Raw genomic sequence first — 21913 nt, 5'->3', positions numbered from 1 at the left:
ATGTATTTTATAGTATATGTAATAGTATATGTAATCCGCTCCACACACGCAGGAACTCTAGATCCCATCCCCTCACACCTTCTACAAGCCATCGCTCCTACACTTTTACCAGCACTTACACACATAATCAACTCCTCACTCCACACTGGCAATTTCCCTAACACATTCAAGCAGGCTCGGGTAACCCCACTGCTTAAGAAACCCACATTAAACACGTCTCTTGTAGACAACTACAGACCTGTTTCTCTCCTACCATTCATAGCAAAAACACTTGAACGAGTTGTTATCAACCAGGTGTCATCTTTCCTCTCACAGAGCAATCAATTGGACGTCAATCAATCTGGTTTCAAGAGTGGCCACTCGACTGAGACTGCACTGCTGTCGGTCACTGAATCCCTGCGGATTGCAAAGGCTGATTTCAAATCATCAGTTCTCATTCTGCTCGATCTATCTGCTGCCTTTGACACGGTGAATCATCAGATCCTCCTGTCCACCCTCTCATCACTGGGCATCACAGGTACTCCACTTCTCTGGTTTGAATCCTATCTCACAGGAAGGTCTTTCAGGGTTGCCTGGAGAGGGGAGGTATCCAAAGCTCATCAACTGACCACGGGGGTTCCTCAGGGTTCAGTTCTTGGACCCCTCCTCTTCTCCATTTACACTACATCACTTGGTCCCATCATTCAGGCACATGGTTTCTCCTACCATTGCTATGCTGATGACACACAACTCTTCCTTTCATTCCGACCAGATGATCCCACAGTAGCTGCACGAATCACAAGCTGTCTGGCGGACATCTCGGCATGGATGAAAGAACATCATCTACAGCTCAACCTGGCTAAGACTGAGCTTCTCATCTTCCCTGCCAATCCGACTCTAAATCACCATTTCAGCATCGAGCTAGGTACATCCTCAATTACACCATCAAAATTCGCCCAGAAATCTTGGAGTAATCCTTGATGACCAACTGACCTTCAAAGACCACATTGCAAAGACAGCTCGGTCATGCAGATTTGCACTTTACAACATCAGGAAAATCAGGCCCTTTCTAACAGAACATGCAACACAACTTCTGGTCCAGGCCCTGGTCATTTCTAGGCTTGATTACAGCAATGCACTTCTGCCTGGACTGCCATCATGCACAATCAAGCCTCTACAAATGATTCAGAATGCTGCAGCACGTCTCGTCTTCAACAAGCCCAAAAGAGCCCACGTCACGCCTCTCTTCATCTCTCTGCACTGGCTACCACTTGCTGCTCGCATCAAGTTCAAGGCGTTGACGCTTGCTTACAGATCTACCACAGGCTCAGCACCCTCCTACTTCAACTCACTCTTATGAGTCTACACTCCTACCAGAAGCCTGCGCTCATTAAAGGAGCGAAGGCTTGTGGTACCATCACAGAGAGGCACGAAATCACTCTCCAGAACATTCTCGTTCACTGTTCCTTGCTGGTGGAATGATCTTCCTGTCTTCATCCGGAATGCAGAATCCCTGGCAATATTCAAAAGACAGCTGAAAACTCATCTCTTTCGTGAGCACTTAACCTCATCTTAAAAAAAACAAAACCAAAAAAATTCTATACCTATCCTTTCACCCCTCTCTGTTGTAGCTTCTGATACTCTGAGCACGGCCTAAAACTTGTATTGTGAGCACTTATTGTGTCCATTTGCCTCGTCAGGATGACTCGCTTGTTGTATTCCTCACTTGTAAGTCACTTTGGATAAAAGCGTCTGCCAAATGAATAAATGTAAATGTAAGACTGTTCAAATGAAAAAAATGTTTTACCTTTAAAGATTTTGTAATCAAGGTTGCCTGTGTTGGGCTTGTGTTTGCAGGTTGTACAAGACTAGGGCTGTAGCAGCTAATCAATAAAATCTAGGTAATATTATTGATAATGAGCAAAATTACAAAAACTACATGTTTCCTCATAAACCTGTTGGATGTTTTGCTAATAAATGCAATGTGCTATTTAAACCACCCAGACAGCAAATTTGTTTTGGGCTGAATCCGGTTGAATTTTGGATGAGAGTTTGGCCCACATACTGCATGGAATTACGGTCCAAGGTTGGCCCAAAAGCTGCTAACCGAAAGTGAGCCAGACCCATGCCGAAAGCAGACCAGAACTCACCCACAACTTCTTCCATGTCCCAGAAATCAGACATAACTGGCCCACAATAGCTCTGTAATCCCCAGATGTCAGCCATAACAACTCATCCAGAAGCCCCAGAATACACCCATAGCTGGACCGATATTATGCCAGAAAAAAGTTTAAAGTATTTTCTGTAATCCTATTTTTTTGTAAAAAACTGACAACACGTTTTGGATACAGAGATTCTGAATCCCCATTCCCCTGACCATTTCTCTACAACCTCAACTGCTTCTTGAATTTTATGCACAACATATTAAAAATGTCTTCCTCTGTTCCACATTGCTCCATCATCTGCATATAATGCTGTTTTAATCCTGGACGAATTCCTTCACACACATCATTGATCATTATGTTGAATAATACAGGATTCATAGCACTTCCCTGAGGTGTCCATTTCTACATTCACCATCTGAGATAATATACTGCCCACCTTGACCTGAAACTTAAAAAATCTCCCTTCAATTCCAATTCTTCGCAACTTTAATAACAATCCTTCTCTCCACATCATGCCTTTTCAATGTCGAAGTATACTGCCACAAACACCTCTTTCATAGCTAATGCCTTCTTTACATCAGTTTATAATCTTATTAATGCATCTTGTTATTGATAGCCACGCCCTGTCTCATTAGAATAATGCAACTTTGATACTGAAAGTACATTTCCTGTCTGCAAGTGTAACATATTAACAAAAAGAAAGACACAACTACAGATATTAATTTGAAAATGTTTATTGAAATATATAAGAGAATGATATATTTGTACGAGAATGATAAACTTGTATGAGAATGATATACTTGTACGAGATTGGTATTTGATCAGATAAACAAAAAGATGTGATCACATCAAAACAATGTAGAAAAGAAAAAGAGCCCAATAGCATACAAATATTAACCATCAAAGAATGAACAGACAACTGGTATTGCAATGCCTTTATTGAAGTATATATTAATTACTAACTAAAAAATGACCAGACAACTGGTATTGTATTGACTTTATTAAAGTATATATTAATTACTAAAGAATGACAGACAACTGTTATTGTAATGACTTTATTAAAGTATATATTAATTACTAAAGAATGACAGACAACTGTTATTGTAATGACTTTATTAAAGTATATATTAATTACTTACTAAAGAATGACAGACAATTGGTATTGTAATGCCTTTATTGCATGTATTAATCCCTTATTAAAGAATGAAAAACAACTGTTATTATAATGCATTTGTTAGTAACATGTTAGTAGGTTAGAAAGGAACTAATATGTATTTGAAAGAAAAGCAATCTTACCGTTGAAGGATGTCTTGATCAGAAGAGCAGGTGGGCCAGAACACCGCAGCAGAGGAGAAGAGTCCAGAACAAAGAGACGAGCCTCTATATATAGACATTTGAGGGGAATTCCCAAGAAGATGACATCAAGTGGTCAGATAGTCTATAAAAGGCTGGAACATGAAGCGAACATGAGGGGCTGCTTCACACCTGAGGCTGTACCTCCGACACCAGAACCAGCTGATGATGCCTCCATCGCTGATATTGCCTTGACTGAAGAACTTTTCAATACTTATACTTTATTTAATTACTTGTATAGAATGTTAGTAGAATATATGTAATGCTAGTAATCCTAATGTAATAAATAAATGAACTTATAACTTTATAACTAAACTCGGCCTCATGTGGCATTAATTTAAGTCGTTGAGCCTGAACAGACCACGGAGAAGTCTTCTGTCTGATTGTAAGTATTTTGAAATACTTATAATTTAGGTCAGATTTGACTTTCTTACCTAACCTGAGAATAATAAAAATAAGGTAAAGGTGCTTAGAGACGCATCTCAAAACAATCTAAAGTGGATTTACCACGAAAACCAAACTGATAAGGAGCTATTAATCCTCTGCTTTCTCACACATTAATAGGGGTGCTTAATAATTATGTTTTTCCATCACTTTACATAGGTTAGATTTTGGTTGGATGTTGGACCAGAGTTGGCCAAGGGACTGAGTAGGTCATAGTCATTTTACAGTGTTGACTTATTCGTTCTATTTGCATTACCCACTGTTAATATTATTGTTTGTTTTGTTTTTTGTTGTAGATTTCTTTTTGACCTGACGGTGGCTGTGGGGTTGCCTTCATTGGTGGATAGCAGTGGTGTGGTGGTTTGGTCACTTTATTTTTCTTTCCTTCTAGGTCTGCAGTGTGATTTGCCGTGAGCTTGATTGCAGTGGGAACACGTTTGTCTGTATGCCATTCCTGTCTTCACAACCTAGGTAACCTGTGGCCATCTGTGGGTTTTTATTTATTTTTATTTACTCTTTTTTCTTTGTGGGTAATTGCATTGAAGGTCTGCTGCATCCTTTTAACATGTTAATGTTTTTTTTTTGTAATTATATTATTTTCTTTTGAATAAAAATGTTTGTTTATTGAAGCTTCACTACCGCCTTCTGCCTGATTATTTCCCTCTTTTGGGTCTTGTTGTCACAATTAGTTGCAGCCCCTGCATAAGGATTTAGGGGGTATAATCAAATTTGAACATCAGTCACTTTGAATTGATAGTTTTACTCGAAACCTTCACAGTGCCAACATTCCTGTAAATGTCAGTTGATGATTTCACATTGGGTGATGAAATACTGATGCGGTTACCTGGAAAAGGGTGCAGTTATGTTTTCTAATGAGACATGATGAAGAATGTATATTCTTGAGAAATCCTGGTTAATTGATAAAAGGGTGGGGTAATTACTCTTCACCTCTATCGGTTAATGTTATGACACTTTTCAGTTGACTTTAAAGGTTTCTCGCTAATTTCTCTTGGACGTGTGGCAATATCGCATGCTTTGGGAGGGAGAAGTGGTTTACTGAATTTAAAGTGGGTCAATTCACAGTATTTAGGATTTGGTCATTAACAGTAGCATCATGTATCCGAGAGTTAAACAGCAGTCAAAGTGAACACAATTCAATGTTGTTTTTGATTGTTTTTCCCCACATACGGCTTTTAGAGAGTTCTGAACCTTGTATTAGGCTACATTTCTGTAGATACTGAACAGAAGTTTGAGATTTGACATGTTTCTCAGCTTCCACACCTACATGAACTTTTATAACCTAGTCAACGCCCACTTTGGCGATTCTGTGCTTTAAAAGGCAGCTCTGCACACCTAGTAAGTCACTGTTTCCAGCAGAGCTGCTTTAGAAACACTTGTCTTCTCCAGCATCTCTCTCCTCAAATCTTCAATCAAAATGAGCAAGATCGTTGTTTTTACCAAAGAGGCCTTTGCGGGCAGAACAGCTGAATTCAAGAATGATGTCCACGACTTAGTAGAAAAGGGCTTCAACGACGTCATCTGCTCCATAAAAGTCATCGGTGCACCATGGGTGGCGTATTATGACAAGAATTTTGCTGGAAAGCACCTGGTGTTTGAGGAAGGAGAGTACGCCACCCTTGATGACAAAGGCAAGTTTTCTTCCCTCAAGATGGTCACAGATGACCTGGACAACCCTGAAATCCAGCTGTTCGAGCATGTGAACTATCAAGGAAGAAAAGTGACCCTACGCAGTGAAGCCAATCTTCATGACATTGATTTCAGTGACATAGCTTCTTCCCACAAAGTGAATGGTGGTGTCTGGGTGCTATATGAGCACATCAATCGTCAGGGTTCCCAGCTTATTACTTTCCCTGGCAATGAAGTTCCCAGCTATTTGCCACTCTCCTTCAACGATGTGGCCAGCCATGTGCGCCCCTTGCTGCCGAAGCCATAGACAGCATCATTCAACGTACGCTTTCTGCAGCTGAATATGAACTGGAATCCTTTTGGAAAGAACGAGGCAGGTGGTGGGGAATGACTGATCTTGACCAGAAACTTGATTTGACTCTTGACTGCGACGGCAAACAGTCCGAAGAAACTTCATGCAATCAGACTCAACCTTATCATTTGAGTATATCTGTGTAAAGACATACTGCACATTAACTTGGCAAATGTTATATGACAATGATGCATTTTCTTAGAAAAAGTTGTATGCTGCTAGTTAATTGGCTTATCATCAGTATCAGTTAAAGTATGTAATAAAATACAGTCTTGGAATTGTTACTGTTGTTGTACAGATCCAATTGTATTTGATTGTCTTTCCCCTGTTTGATGAGAGTGAAATTTTGAAGGGGATTTTGGATTCATATTATGCTGAGAAAGTGACAGTGAATGTTGTTTTACTCTGCCAACTCAGAAAATAAAGAGTCTTGACATAACACTCCTTGTTTCTTTAATTCTCTTTATTTTTTCACTTTCACCCAAGTGATTTATGATTGAGGAACACAACAAATGATTAATCTAAGGAGGCAATAGACACAAGAAGTGCTATTAATACAAATGTGATGTTAAATGTTAAATTAGAAATGAAGAGCTTTGCCAATGGCATTTCCCCCCTCTTCTCATATATGGCATGGCGGGCCAAATCAAAGGGTACCATGGGCCAACTTTGGCTCTATGGAAGGTATCACCACAAATACCACCTGTCACAGATGGACTGTGACCTACAGTATGACTTTTATTTTGAAAGGACTGCTAAAGTGCATGCACACACATGAACAGTTTCCACCATTATACAAACACAATCTAGATGTGTGGTTACTTTTCTGTTTATGTGGTATCATATGCCATTTGTGTCCCTCTGATTAGTTTAAATGTTTTGTTATATAAATGTTCTTTTCTTTTGTTGTTTGTTTTGTTGAAATATTTAATGTTTTTGTGGTGACAGAATGTACAATGAAAACAGAAAAACAGCCCATATATATATATATATATATATATATATATATATATATATATATATATATATATATTGTTGTCACGGTACCAAAATTCCAGTAGTCAGTACCAATACCATGAAAATTTAACGGTTCTCGGTACCAATTTCGGTACCACAGCAAAATTTATTGGAAGCTATTTTACTATTTTATATAGCCTATTTTAAAAACATTAAATATGATTTGGAGTGTGTGTGTTTGTGTGTGTGTATATATATATATATATATATATATATATATATATATAGGTTACCTTCAATGAAATAAATTTTGAAATATAAAAATAAATAAATAAATGCTCAAACATCCATTTTGTACTGTTGAAAAAACCATCATATGCTGGTAAAGGTAGGCTTTTGAAGCTGTATGCTGGTCAAGTGCTGGAACCTAAACTGGTCCTGCTGGTCCATGCTAGTCCTAAGCTGGTCCTGGACCAGCATAAACCAGCTCAAACCACCATACCAGCTTCAAAACCTACCTTACCAGCATATGCTCATTTTTTCAACAGGGGTAACAGACGTGCGTGTTTATTTTAGTCATTTCGGTCAGTGAAACAACACACTACAGCCTGTAAAACTATGAAATAAATATGGGTAAATAATGGTAACCTAAATAATAATAAAGCTAAATATTATTTCAAAAAACATTCTTTTTTTATTTCCACACAAAGACACGTCATATAGCCAAAGTCCCGTTATTATAGTCTTTGATATAGCCTCCCAGCAAACATTGGTCCGACGGCAACGTCGTGTCCCCGGCCAAAAATAGTTCGCAGTAGGACGGCATAAATTCGGTAAAAATATGTAACACAGAACATTTCCTAAAAATGCATTCAGATATGTTTGTACATGTCTATAGTTCAATGGGGTTGCATGTATAATTGTTACTTTGACTTTTAGCTGCGTGTAGTTCAATATGTAAATCGGTTGTGAGAGAACGTCACTAGGTGACGTCTTTTACACGTGTATTACACGTCCGTCATGACCCTCTGTGAAATCCTTGTTCAATATGCAAAAGCTGTGATTACACCTTGGTTAATACTGCAATAATTAATTAAAGTGCACCAAGTAGTTTTTAAGAGGGTTTTAAAAGGTTGTGAATAGACGTCCACTGACGTCTTTTACACGTCTCGTCAAGCAAGACTAGCAGGGAAAAAAAGAATTTTCTTTATGAAATACATGATTTGTATACAAAGTAAATATATTTAATTTATCTTGTTTAAATAAATTGTAATCATAAAGTGCCCAGTGTGGTAAAGTGATTGCAAGCCACACTGATTTTTAGTCATTATTTCAACCTGATTTATGTAGGTCTATTCGTTGTTATTATTTTCATGGAATGTACGCATATACATGTAAAACAGATATATATCCGGTCACCATTTAGGTCTGAGTAATTGCAAAAACTGTGCTGCCAACATGTAGTAACAAAAGATAGTAACAAATCTGGGGATATTCCAAAATCCCGCGATAGGATAGATTATCTCGCGGTTCCAAGAAAAGAAACTGATGGGAGTTAGTATATCTGTAAAGACACTTTTAGGTTATGGGGTAGCCTAATGCAATCAAGAGTATATGGAGAAGTGTTTAAGTATTTAAAAAAGACAAGATTAATGGAAAGAGTTTGAAGATTTGAATTATGTATTTATGTATACAATATCAGGATTATTTTATTTATTTATTTATTTATTCTTCTATAGTTAAACCATGTACGTTTCACACTCCAGACCAGTAGGTGGCGGAACATGCACCTTTTACGGTTGGTTTGCCAATCCGTCAAAAAAACTCGAGAGAAGAAGATTATCTCGTGCGATAGTGGTCAAGCGTTCACCTGGAACATACAACCACGAGGAGAGGAGCAATTGAGGAGGGAGTTGTGTCTGTATATATTTATACTATATAAAATCTACTGTTGGGTAAGTACATTTTGTATTATTTGATTAACGTGCTTGAGTTTTACGTGTTTGACACGAAGGAACCGAGAGAAATGATGCCCACATTGTCAACTGAAATTCACCGAGTATGGCTAAAATTAGCTAACGTTAGTAGGTTAAAAATTACTTTGAATTTATACATGGTACACCATAGTATAAAGTATATTTAATGATACAGTCAAAGTTATTACTGTAAATTATTAATGTAGCCTTTTGAGAGTTTCTTTCAGAAAGTAAATTATCTGAAAGAGATTGAAATGTTTAATGTTAGCTAGATTCGAACATGTATGTTTTCAGTAACTGCTTTAAAATATTTTGTAATTTTAGAATTGCTAATCATGTCCTCTGAGTTCCAAAAGATATGAAACTCAAAAATTTACATAAATTATTTCAGTGTATTTTGTTCTACACAGGTGATAGCACACTAAAAAATGCGTCACTTTTCGCCTTTAATATGTCATTCTCATTTAGAGGTAAAAATGTATTCCATGAGTCCGGGTTTTGCCTGAATATCAACATAATATCCAAAAACATTGATTTAAAAAGTGACTTATTTTAATATTTTAGACAACTACGTACTTTTTTTTTTAAAAATACATTTTGTATGTGTATGTTTATTGTACTTAATGAAATTACATGCAAGGTGTAATTTGTCTCGCAGGGTCACATAATGAACAGCCATCTTCCAGACAGAGAAATCGGGAATCGTTCTACAGGCCAATCATGGACAACCGAAAGAGGCATAGTATTGTTTTCTTGTTTAATGTCATACACCTAAAGATGATTTTTTTTTTTTTTTTTTGGTAATCGTACAGTTATGCTGTTATTCATTCATTAATGTGTCCTTTCTGACCTTAAATAACTTATCATTTTTCACACCTTTTGTTTTTAATGTCTATGTAGTATTGTCTACAGTCCCAAATTCTGGATTGACGCCCCAGTTCCAGAGGGCACTCCAGTCCCAGTCCCAGAGGGCACCCCAGTCCCAGTCCCAGAGGACGATCCAGTCCCAGTCCCAGATGGCACCCCAGTCCCAGAGGACGCTCCAGGCCCAGTACCAGAGGGCGCCCCAGTCCCAGAGGGCACCCCAGTCCAAGTACCAGAGGACGCTCCAGGCCCAGTACCAGAGGGCACCCCAGTCCCAGTCCCAGTCCCAGAGGGCACCCCAGTCCCAGTACCAGAGGACGCTCCAGTCCCAGTCCCAGAGGACGCTCCAGTCCCAGTACCAGAGGGCACCCCAGTCCCAGTACCAGAGGGCGCCCCAGTCCCAGTACCAGAGGGCGCCCCAGTCCCAGTCCCAGAGTGCACCCCAGTCCCAGTACCAGAGGGCGCCCCAGTCCCAGTCCCAGAGGGCACCCCAGTACCAGAGGACGCTCCAGGCCCAGTACCAGAGGGCACCCCAGTCCCAGTACCAGAGGGCGCCCCAGTCCCAGTCTCAGTCCCAGAGGGCACCCCGGTCCCAGTACCAGAGGGCACCCCAGTCCCAGTACCAGAGGACACCCCAATCCCAGTACCAGAGGGCACCCCAATCCCAGTACCAGAGGGCACCCCAGTCCCAGAGGGCGCCCCAGTCCCAGTCCCAGAGGGCACCCAGTACCAGAGGACGCTCCAGGCCCAGTACCAGAGGGCACCCCAGTCCCAGTACCAGAGGGCGCCCCAGTCCCAGTCTCAGTCCCAGAGGGCACCCCGGTCCCAGTACCAGAGGGCACCCCGGTCCCAGTACCAGAGGGCACCCCAGTCCCAGTACCAGAGGACACCCCAATCCCAGTACCAGAGGGCACCCCAATCCCAGTACCAGAGGGCACCCCAGTCCCAGTACCAGAGGACACCCCAATCCCAGTACCAGAGGACACCCCAGTCCCAGTACCAGAGGACGCTCCAGGCCCAGTACCAGACGGCACCCCAGTCCCAGTACCAGAGGGCGCCCCAGTCCTAGAGGGCACCCCAGTCCAAGTACCAGAGGACGCTCCAGGCCCAGTACCAGAGGGCACCCCAGTCCCAGTCCCAGAGGGCACCCCAGTCCCAGTACCAGAGGACGCTCCAGTCCCAGTCCCAGAGGGCGCCCCAGTCCCAGTCCCAGAGGACGCTCCAGTCCCAGTACCAGAGGGCGCTCCAGTCCCAGTACCAGAGGGCGCCCCAGTCCCAGTACCAGAGGGCGCCCCAGTCCCAGAGGGCGCCCCAGTCCCAGTCCCAGAGGGCACCCCAGTACCAGAGGGCACCCCAGTCCAAGTACCAGAGGACGCTCCAGGCCCAGTCCCAGAGGGCACCCCAGTCCCAGTCCCAGAGGGCACCCCAGTCCCAGTACCAGAGGACGCTCCAGGCCCAGTACCAGAGGGCACCCCAGGCCCAGTACCAGAGGGCACCCCAGGCCCAGTACCAGAGGGCACCCCAGTCCCAGTCCCAGAGGGCACCCCGGTCCTAGTACCAGAGGGCGCCCCAGTCCCAGAGGGCACCCCGGTCCCAGTACCAGAGGGCACCCCAGTCCCAGTACCAGAGGACACCCCAATCCCAGTACCAGAGGGCACCCCGGTCCTAGTACCAGAGGGCGCCCCAGTCCCAGAGGACACCCCAATCCCAGTCCCAGAGAGCACCCCAGTCCCAGTACCAGAGGATGCTCCAGTCCCAGTACCAGAGGACGCTCCAGTCCCAGTACCAGAGAACGCTCCAGTCCCAGTACCAGAGGGCGCCCCAGTCCCAGTACCAGAGGGCGCCCCAGTCCCAGTCCCAGAGGGCACCCCAGTCCCAGTACCAGAGGACGCTCCAGTCCCAGTCCCAGAGGGCGCCCCAGTCCCAGTACCAGAGAGCTCTCCAGTCCCAGTACCAGAGGGCGCCCCAGTCCCAGTACCAGAGGGCGCCCCAGTCCCAGAGGGCACCCCAGTACCAGAGGGCACCCCAGTCCAAGTACCAGAGGACGCTCCAGGCCCAGTCCCAAAGGGCACCCCAGTCCCAGTCCCAGAGGGCACCCCAGTCCCAGTACCAGAGGACGCTCCAGGCCCAGTACCAGAGGGCACCCCAGTCCCAGTACCAGAGGACGCTCCAGGCCCAGTACCAGAGGGCACCCCAGGCCCAGTACCAGAGAACACCCCAATCCCAGTACCAGAGGGCACCCCGGTCCTAGTACCAGAGGGCGCCCCAGTCCCAGAGGACACCCCAATCCCAGTCCCAGAGGGCACCCCGGTCCCAGTACCAGAGGACACCCCAATCCCAGTACCAGAGGGCGCCCCAGTCCCAGTACCAGAGGAAACCCAATCCCAGTACCAGAGGGCACCCCAATCCCATTACCAGAGGGCACCCTGGTCCCAGTACCAGAGGGCACCCCAGTCCCAGTACCAGAGGGCACCCCAGTCCCATTACCAGAGGGCACCCTGGTCCCAGTACCAGAGGACACCCCAATCCCAGTACCTGAGGACACCCCAGTCCCAGTACCAGAGGGCACCCCAGTCCCTAGAGGAGCTCCAGCCCCAGACAGGGCGCCCCAATCCCAGTCCCAGAGGACACCCCAATCCCAGTACCAGAGGGCACCCCAGTCCCAGAGGACATCCCACTGTATGTGAGAACTTTACAGTCACATCTTATTTTACATGGATTCTACCTTAGTGACAACACAGCTTAGCGTATAAACATATACATTTCTCTGAATCACTGAATTCTCTGAAGTTAATAGTTACAAATACAGAGCTTATAATGTCTGTCATTGCTCAACAAGAATTACCTAAAAGTACAGCCAGATGATTTCATAACTAATGCGGTATTATACTGTGAAGTGATTTACTGTTAATATTTACACTTTCATAAAATTAACTGTTTTAATGATAATAAAAAAAAAAAAAACATTTGTAAAGTTTATTGTACTAAATGAAGTTACATTTAATGTGCAATTTGTCTCTCAGGTTCACATAACGAACAGCCATCTGCCAGACGGAGAATTTATGATTCGTTCTCCAGGCCATCTGGGGCAACCGAAAGAGGCATAGTATTGTTTTCTTGTTTAATTTCATCCACATAAAGAGGATTTTTAATTAATCGTACACTTACGGTGTTCAACAATTAATGTGACATTTTTTACCTTAAATAACTTTGTATTATTTTTCACACCTTTTGTTTGTAATGTGTATTCAGTATTGTCTCCTGTCCCAAATTCTTCACGGGCACCGCAGTCCCAGAGGACGCCCCCGTCCCAGAGGGCACCCCAGTGTATGTGAGAACTTTAGTCACATCTTATTTTAAACGCAGTCCACCTTAGTGACAACACAGCTCAATATACACTACCAGTCAAAAGTTTGGAAACTGTACTAATTGATTGTTTTTGAAAGAAGTCTGTTTTGCTCATTAAGGCTGCATTTAAAAAAATAATAATAAACTGTAATATTGTCAATGTTTTTAATTTCAATAACTATTTTTTATTTTAAAAATAGTATAAAATGTCATTTATTCCTGTGATCAAAGTTGCAAAAGCTTTATATTTCAGATAAATGTTGTTCTCTTGAACTCTATACTCATCAAATAATCCTGATAAAATTGTACACAACTGTTTTCAACATTTATAGTGATAATACATGTTTCTTGAACATTAATTTGGAATATCAGAATGATTTGTGAAGGATCTTGTGACTCTTAAGACTGTAGTAATGATGATAAATTCAGCTTTGAATCACATCTTCTACACGATGGTCTGGAAAAATTAATAACAGCAATTCGTAATGTTGTTTTGCCTCTTGACAGCTTCGAGGAGTGAGCACAGACCTGACGGCATGTTTGTTCCAGCCATGGGGTTGTCCTATCCACAATTGAATTAATTAGTAAAATACTAGTTTATGGTTTTAAACAATAAGTGTTTTTGCTCACTGTTAATTCAGTCTTGCACTTCTGTTTTCACAACCTTATTTTTACCGGAAATCAGCAGGCAAACAAGACTGGGAAAAAGTGAACAAACGGAATATGCTTCTTTTTTGCTTATCTCCACAAATAATGTGTTCTTGTTTGTGATGTACATGTGATTTTTTTTATGTATGTCCAGGTCTGACTGGACCGATTTTGAACCTTTTGTCAAGTTAAACCTCAAGACGTAATTAATTGCCTTTCACGATGTTACACAATGGGTGTGTGATTATTTTATAATCGGGCATATATATACACTTAAAATATGCACCAACACATTTACACGTCTAGAAGATGACGCATTTACACGTTTACAAGATGATGCATTTACACGTCCAGAAGACGACGCATTTAGACGTCCATGGACGTGCAGTTCACGTCCAGAAGACGTCAAAGACGTCGGTTCAACTTTCATTTTGGATCTATTTTTCAACCATGACGGGACGTGTCGGACGGACGTCTTTTCAACGGTCAATAGACGTCCGAATGTTTGCTGGGAAGTCATTCCTGGTATTCACTGCATTTTTGTGATGATTTACATCTCCATATCATGATTACACAAAAAGCTATTTTAAAATTTGTTAGATATTCTTGGCACAGAATCTGAAATCTTGGATACACATACAGATCTCATCAGGCCAAACAACTTCTGCGATGCATGTAATTAGCTTCGCCCAAAAGGAAGTCAGCTATTAAGGGTTGTTTGAAAAAAGGATGCTCTAGAATTTGATATACTCCTCCTAGACTATTCCTCCGATCACCCCCAAACTTGGTCAGCATTAAGTCAAGACACTGAAGATGCTAAATTGCAAGCAGATTTTTGATATCTTAGACGGTTTGGCCATATTTTGATGTAACTTCAGCTGCATTATTGTTGTAGATATGACTATTGTGAGTCAAAGTCATAGTACCACCAACTGGCAGCAGGAAGTGTCACTTTCAAAAATGGTTTGAAATCACATTATTTTTATTCAGTTTGCTATAAAAAAGTCTTCAGAATAATAGCAAGACACAACAGATGTAGACCTGGAAAAATAAATCTTGATATTTTAAATACTTCCATGGAAATACATAAAACTTCAATAATCTTTCTGGGTATTTTTGAGGCTCATAGCATGCTTCAAATGATACGAAACTAAACACACACATCAGAGTTGTCGGCTGTTTAGACGCTGACAAAGCCTTAGAAACGGCCATGGAGAGGAAACTCTGTAGCGCCACCTTTTGACAAAAGTAGGGGGTTAGTTTTACCTACTGTCACTTAACTCAGTACATTTGTTATCATCGACGGACAGATTTCTAATTTACAGGCCAACATGAACATTTTTTAGAAAAATAAGGCTTTTTTAACTTCTTAAATTTTTAACTACTCCTAAGAAGTTTATATGATTCACACCAAACTTTATCAACATGATGACAATACACTGGAGATGCTAAATTGTATAGGCTGCAATGGTAGTGTATAATGTTACACATAAAAGATTTCTATTTTAAATAAATACTGATATTTTTCATATCACAGATTATAAAATAATATGAAGCAGCTCAACTGTTTTCAACATTGATAATAAATCATCATATCAGAATGATTTCTGAAGGATCATGTGACACTGAAGACTGGAGTAATGATGCTGAAAATTCAGCTTTGATCACAGGAATAAATTATATTTTAAAGTATATTAAAATAGAAAGTCATCATTTTAATTAAAAAAACTGTCACAATATTACTGTTTTTTTTCTGTATTTATTATTAAATAAATGCAGCCTTAATGAGCAGAAGAGACTTTGTTCCAAAACGTTAAAAATAGTAATGCTTCCACACTTTTGACTGGTAATGTATATTACGTAAGGTAAACTACGCAGATGGTGTTATATGGTTGACAGAAAGAAAACAAAAGTAATACATATCATAACCACTAGATGGCAGCACAGGTCTATTTTTATACAGGGTAGATCAAATTCTTGTTGCTGCAAACAGGTCCAGAAATAATGACTTTATATTATCAGGTATTGAATATGGATATACACGTATATTTAGACATGATCAAAAACTCTGTCACAGTTTCGATCTCATATATATATATATATATATATATATATATATATATATTTTTTTTTTTTTTTTAAACATTGATAACATTTAAAGATTTGTGGCAAGGTTTAAAAATAGAGAAATTAATAGTTTTATTCATCACACATTAAAGTGATGAAAAGTGAGTGAGGAGTGAAAATGTTACAAAAGATTTCTATTTAATAAATGCTTTAATGAATGTAACACATTTAAATATATTTGGTAACTGCAAATAAATGCTGTTCATTGAACTTTGTTCATAAAAGAATCCAGAAAAATAAAAGGTATAATATGCATGTTATATAATAGAATAATAAAAGGTATAATATACATATAATATACATGTTAAAGTGTATTATAATAAAATGACCGTGACTGTAAAGGATTACACTGATGATGGGTTTAAAACAATTGATTTTCACTGTCTGAGTGGAAAACTTTATATACACTTTATAAACTTTATAACTTTATAAATTAAAATGGTTAAAATCATTTCTTCTAAATGAAATCTGGTTTACACTTCCCTGAATTATCTTTAATAAATCTGTGCAATGTGTAAATTTGTGCTGAAATGTGATACTCATTTATTGGAAATGATTTACAAACATAATTTTACTCCTCATAATAGATCTTATTGATTTCAGTGGTAATGCTTTTATACGGAAGAAGATTAGGGCCAAGCAATAATAAACAAATAATAAAACCATCTCAAGTTTAAAATCATTAGATTTTGAGAACAAAGTTGTGTTTCGAGATAAAACTTGTTACATTTAGAGAAAAAAAAGTCTAAATAAAATGTCAGCAAAAAGTCAAAATGCCGAGAAATGCATCAGTGTCATATTCATTGCATACTGACCCAAGAGGACATGACAGTCAAGCCAGGCCTATATTTCAGGCTTGTCAATGTCTATTTTATTTATATAGCACTATTACAGTTTTTTACAGATGCTAGGACACATTTCTCAATACTTAGGTCACTTTTGCAAAACTCTTCACACAGTTCTCCTAACCAACTTTCATCTTGGCAAAGCAGTTAATTTCACATTCAAAATGCACTACAACTACCAAAACACTTTATTCAGGTCTCAAATCAACTTATTCTTTCAGAACACTAGCAAAGGTTGACAGCCGACAAACACTTCATCACCCACAAAACAATGACCTGAAAAACACTAACAACATGTAGCATTATACAATGTTTTCTTGTGTAAAACAAGGACACATCTCTGTTTATAATTGTTTATAATTATAATTTATAAACATGATGCAGAATTCGTCGACATTTTATGTCATTTATTTATTTTTATAATTTTTTATAATTTCAAAATACAAGAATTTGTATACACACCATCCACTGATACAGATACAATTCAATTGTTTTATAGCATTTAATTTTAAGATTTAAAATATATTTCATTAAAATATTACTGTATGAATGTAGCAAATTGCTGTCTTATTCAGTTTTGTATTATGTTATTGTTTTGAACATAAGTTTAACAGTTTTGAAAACAGTATGTAATCATGTGCTAATTGGCCTGTACGTACAAAGAGTTTTGGCAGTTGTTGAGTCTGAGTGAGAAAAGAATTCATGAAATTTGAGAGATGTAGTCATTGAATGCATTTTGTGCCAAAGCAATGATAATTGATCCTCAGTTTAGCCCACATAGACTTCTGTTGTGCTCACTGTGTGAAGAGTTTTGCAAAAGTGACCTAAGTATTGAGAAATGTGTCCTAGCGCCTGTAAAAAACTGTAATGTAGGTGAGAGTGCAATCAGTCCCAGGAATGAGGGCCTATGGGAAATGAAGTTCAAATGAGGAACAGTCAATATTCGGGTGATGGCTCCCTCTGGTGGTGCACAGGAGGCAGTGCGGGAGCCTCACTTGAAACAATGTGTTGTTTTACAGTATTTCACAATTGCTAAAACACATTTCTTGAAACCATCACTCATTTTCTCAAAACATTAAACACAAATGCAATCTTCAAACTAATTTCACAAAACCTCTGACTCTTATGGCAAAAATCAAACAAAGCTTTCAGATCATACACACATTAAACTATATATAAACACTACAGATCATTCATTAGACACTACATTAAAGGTCCCGTTCTTCGTGATCCCATGTTTCAAACTTTAGTTAGTGTGTAATGTTGTTGTTAGAGTATAAATAAAATCTGTAAAATTTTAAAGCTCAAAGTTCAATGCCAAGCCAGATATTTTATTTAACAGAAGTCGCCTACATCGAACGGCCAGTTTGGACTACATCCCTCTACTTCCTTCTTTAATGACGTCACTAAAACAGTTTTTTGACTAACCTCCACCCACAGGAATACACAAGAGTTGCGTTTGTAGAGTGTGTTTGTCGCCATGTCGTCGAAACGCTGTTATTTTCATCCCGCAGTCCAATCACCGGGTCTGATTCCGGCTCAAATTGATAGGGTAAAATTAAAGACATGTTTACAATAACACTGAGCGCGTGCATCTCCACGTTATGGTAAGAGGCGTGACCTTTCCGGGCAAGATGCGCTAAACTGCTGTCGAATCACAACACAGGAACCGCTGGCACAATCAGAACTCGTTACGTATTTCTGAAGGAGGGACTTCATAGAACAAGGAAGTCATCAGCCCGTTTTTATGACAGTGGAAACAGCGGTATACAGATAAGTAAATTATGTGAAAAATACTGTGTTTTTTTACACACGAAACATGAACACATGTTTTATTGCACACTATAAACACAATCAAAGCTTCAAAAAAACACGAAAAACGGGACCTTTAAAAAATGGAAAACACAACATCCAGAACATGAGGTTACAGGAAAAAAAAAGTATATTGTAACACAGTAAACACATTTTGCCATTACATAAAATGTATAGAAATCGTATAGTATAGTATAGTCTAGTCTAGTCTAGTATAGTCGAGTCTAGTATAGTATAGTATAGTCTAGTCTAGTCTAGTCTAGTATAGTATAGTATAGTGTAGTCTAGTATAGTCGCATCTAGTATAGTCGCATCTAGTATAGTATAGTATAGTCTAGTATAGTCGCATCTAGTATAGTATAGTCTAGTATAGTATAGTCTAGTATAGTCTAGTATAGTCGCATCTAGTATAGTATAGTATAGTATAGTATAGTATAGTATAGTATAGTATAGTATAGTATAGTCTAGTCTAGTCTAGTCTAGTCCAGTATAGTCCAGTATAGTCCAGTATAGTCGAGTCTAGTATAGTCGCATCTAGTATAGTATAGTCTAGTATAGTATAGTCTAGTCTAGTATAGTCGCATCTAGTATAGTATAGTCTAGTATAGTATAGTATAGTCTAGTATAGTCGCATCTAGTATAGTATAGTATAGTATAGTATAGTATAGTATAGTATAGTATAGTCTAGTCTAGTCTAGTCTAGTCTAGTCCAGTATAGTCCAGTATAGTCGAGTCTAGTATAGTCGCATCTAGTATAGTATAGTCTAGTATAGTATAGTCGCATCGAGTATAGTATAGTATAGTATAGTCGAGTATAGTATAGTATAGTATAGTCTAGTATAGTATAGTGTAGTTAAACTAGTATAGTTCAAGTCAGTTCAGTGTTGATTCACTTACATTGTAAAGACCATCAATTATTATGTAAATTACTGTAATTATTTTCCTCTATAAAGCAGTTCTGCAGAAAACAGTGATGTCATCATCTAGGCTAGCTTAGTTCAGTTCTCATCCTATAATGTCAGTACTGTCAGATCAATAATATTGTTGAATATTATTGAATATTGTTGAGGACATTTTTCACATCACAGGCAATGTCGTCTCTTGCCAGGCAAAGGGAAAAACCTGTGCCGGATCCAGCCTTGACAGCCTTGTCTCCACACCCCTTGCTCTTTCTCCTCATCATCCTCTTACACATACTCTTCCTCCTCTACTTTTCAGATTGTTTCCATCTATTGTTGGTATCATCATTCAGCACCTGTGTCACCTGTGCACTCTGAACTGACCCATATTTTATACAGTTGATTTGATCACATCAATAAGTGTGAATAATTTTGAGTCATTGTGTTTAAAGGATGACAACTGTGTTGTAGTTGTGTTTAACTTTTGCCTCATGTATTTACCATTTTACAACACAGTGCAGAATGTGTTTTAGTGAGTAAGAATGTGTTCAGAGTTTTGCAAAAAGAGTGGATGAGATTTGCAAACAGTGTCTTAACTACCTGAACTTGTTTAAGGTTTTGCCTACAAAGTGACTGATTCGACAAATGGGTTTAGGCCACTGAGCACTGGGTTCAGAGAATGGGGTTTAGTGTTTTAGCAACTGTGAAATACTATAATTTCCTATGGCGGCCATTTTTAACCGCAAAGGAGCCAAGTGTGACTTTTTCTCCTGACCCTTTAACATATCTGAATCATGTCCATGATTTTTGTGTTCACAGAGCTAATGCAACTAAAGTCATCAAGTGTCATCCCATGTTAAAACGTTAACCTAATGAATTAGTTTTGTAATTAAAATGTTAATTTTGTAATTAATATATGTGCTTGTGTGTAGTTTATATGCGTTTCATCTAAGATTGAAGGTCTATGAATCTACTTTATATGACTGTGACTGACAGGCGTAAAGCTCCACTTAGGACAAGATAAGAGCGAGGGCATGAGTGAAGTACAGCCTTATACTGATGCACTATGTTTTATATACATCTTATGAGATATGGTGGACATTCATAGGCCTATTAAATTTGCATTATTTTCCTGTTTTTACATCATGAAAATCTATAAGACTTTAGTTATATGTGGGACATATATGACACATAGGATTGAAAATACATAAATATTAAGCAATTTGTATATAGGTTTTTTTGCAGCATATACGTCCCTTATAATATTCTGTTGGAACATATAAGAATCACAGATGTTTTTAACAAAACCTTTCCATATGGGAAAACACAGGAGCAAGTGGTTTAGTCTGAAAGATTTATAGAGCCAGTTAATCACCCTCTTGTTGAGCAACTCTCTGTCTAACCAGATATATTTCTGTGGAAGTTTTCTTCCAGTGAAAATGCCTAAAGGAAACTTTTCCTGAACAACAGTACTATAAATAGACCAAAGAACGCAGTTGGCTTCAGACTTCAACTGAAGACATTACCAGACGACTTCATTTCTTAACATAACGAATACACACGAGGACTCCAGGTGAGACACCACTTTAAAATAATACAAACAGGTTATGCTATGACAGTGAGAATAGTATGGAGTTAATATTGTGCCATAATTAAACAAACAAATACAGCATTTTGTAAACAAACACAATCTGTTTTGCAAAGGAAAACTCGACTCGCAAACAAACAGAAAGTGATGTGCAAATACAAAGGTCAGTTTGAACGAATATGCAGAGTAACAAATATATGTATTGTTTTACAAATATAAATAAATGTGCCTACATCATATTTCACAAATAAATATAAACCATCCAACAAATGTCATGTAACCTTTGAACAAATAGCAAATCTAGTGCATACAAACACACACCTGTCTGTTACGATTGTGAGACACTTGTCTTTTTATGAGATTTCTAAGTTTGATGCAGATGAGCAACTTCCTCTTCCAAAACAACAGATGGCGCTTTGCTACAGGTCAATTTATGCTAGTGTCTCGAGACAAGCCCTGAAACATCCGTTTATAATAATAATAATAAACTTTGTTTTATAATGCCTTTAAAAGTTGCATCTCAAACCACTTTACAAAAACAGACAAATAAAATACAATGGAATAGAGAAAATAAAAGATGGAAACATACATCAAAACACATTTAAAGACATATATAGTTATATATAAAACAAGATAATCTCGTATAAAACAGTCATTTTACGAAGAGTTTACAGCTGATGAAAATGAGCGGTGAACGGGTGAGTTGGGCGTTTCTTCACTGCATGTACAGTATCGGTCAAACGTTTGTGATCATTAAGGGTTTTCTTTTAATGTTTTGAAAGTCTCTTAATCTCACCAAGGCTGTATTCATCTGATCAAAAATACAGTAGAAACAGTAATACTGTGAAGTATTATTGCAAAGTAACTGGTTTCTGTTGTATTGTTCAAAATGTAATTTATTCCTGTGAT

The 21913-nt window shown here is 39.1% G+C and overlaps 1 protein-coding gene across 1 annotated transcript; it reads left to right on the top strand.

Moving 5' to 3' along the window:
- Nucleotides 1-5297: 5297 nt before the first annotated feature.
- On the top strand, nucleotides 5298-6381 carry LOC125244305 (epidermal differentiation-specific protein-like). The gene has a single exon (XM_048154351.1). The coding sequence runs from the start codon at nucleotides 5377-5379 to the stop codon at nucleotides 5893-5895; it is 519 nt and encodes a 172-aa protein (XP_048010308.1). The 5' UTR covers nucleotides 5298-5376; the 3' UTR covers nucleotides 5896-6381.
- Nucleotides 6382-21913: the final 15532 nt, after the last annotated feature.

Source organism: Megalobrama amblycephala, linkage group LG14 (genome assembly GCF_018812025.1).
Source record: "Megalobrama amblycephala isolate DHTTF-2021 linkage group LG14, ASM1881202v1, whole genome shotgun sequence".
NCBI classification, from domain to species: Eukaryota; Metazoa; Chordata; class Actinopteri; order Cypriniformes; family Xenocyprididae; genus Megalobrama; species Megalobrama amblycephala.
This window is presented reverse-complemented; position numbering and strand designations above follow the sequence as displayed.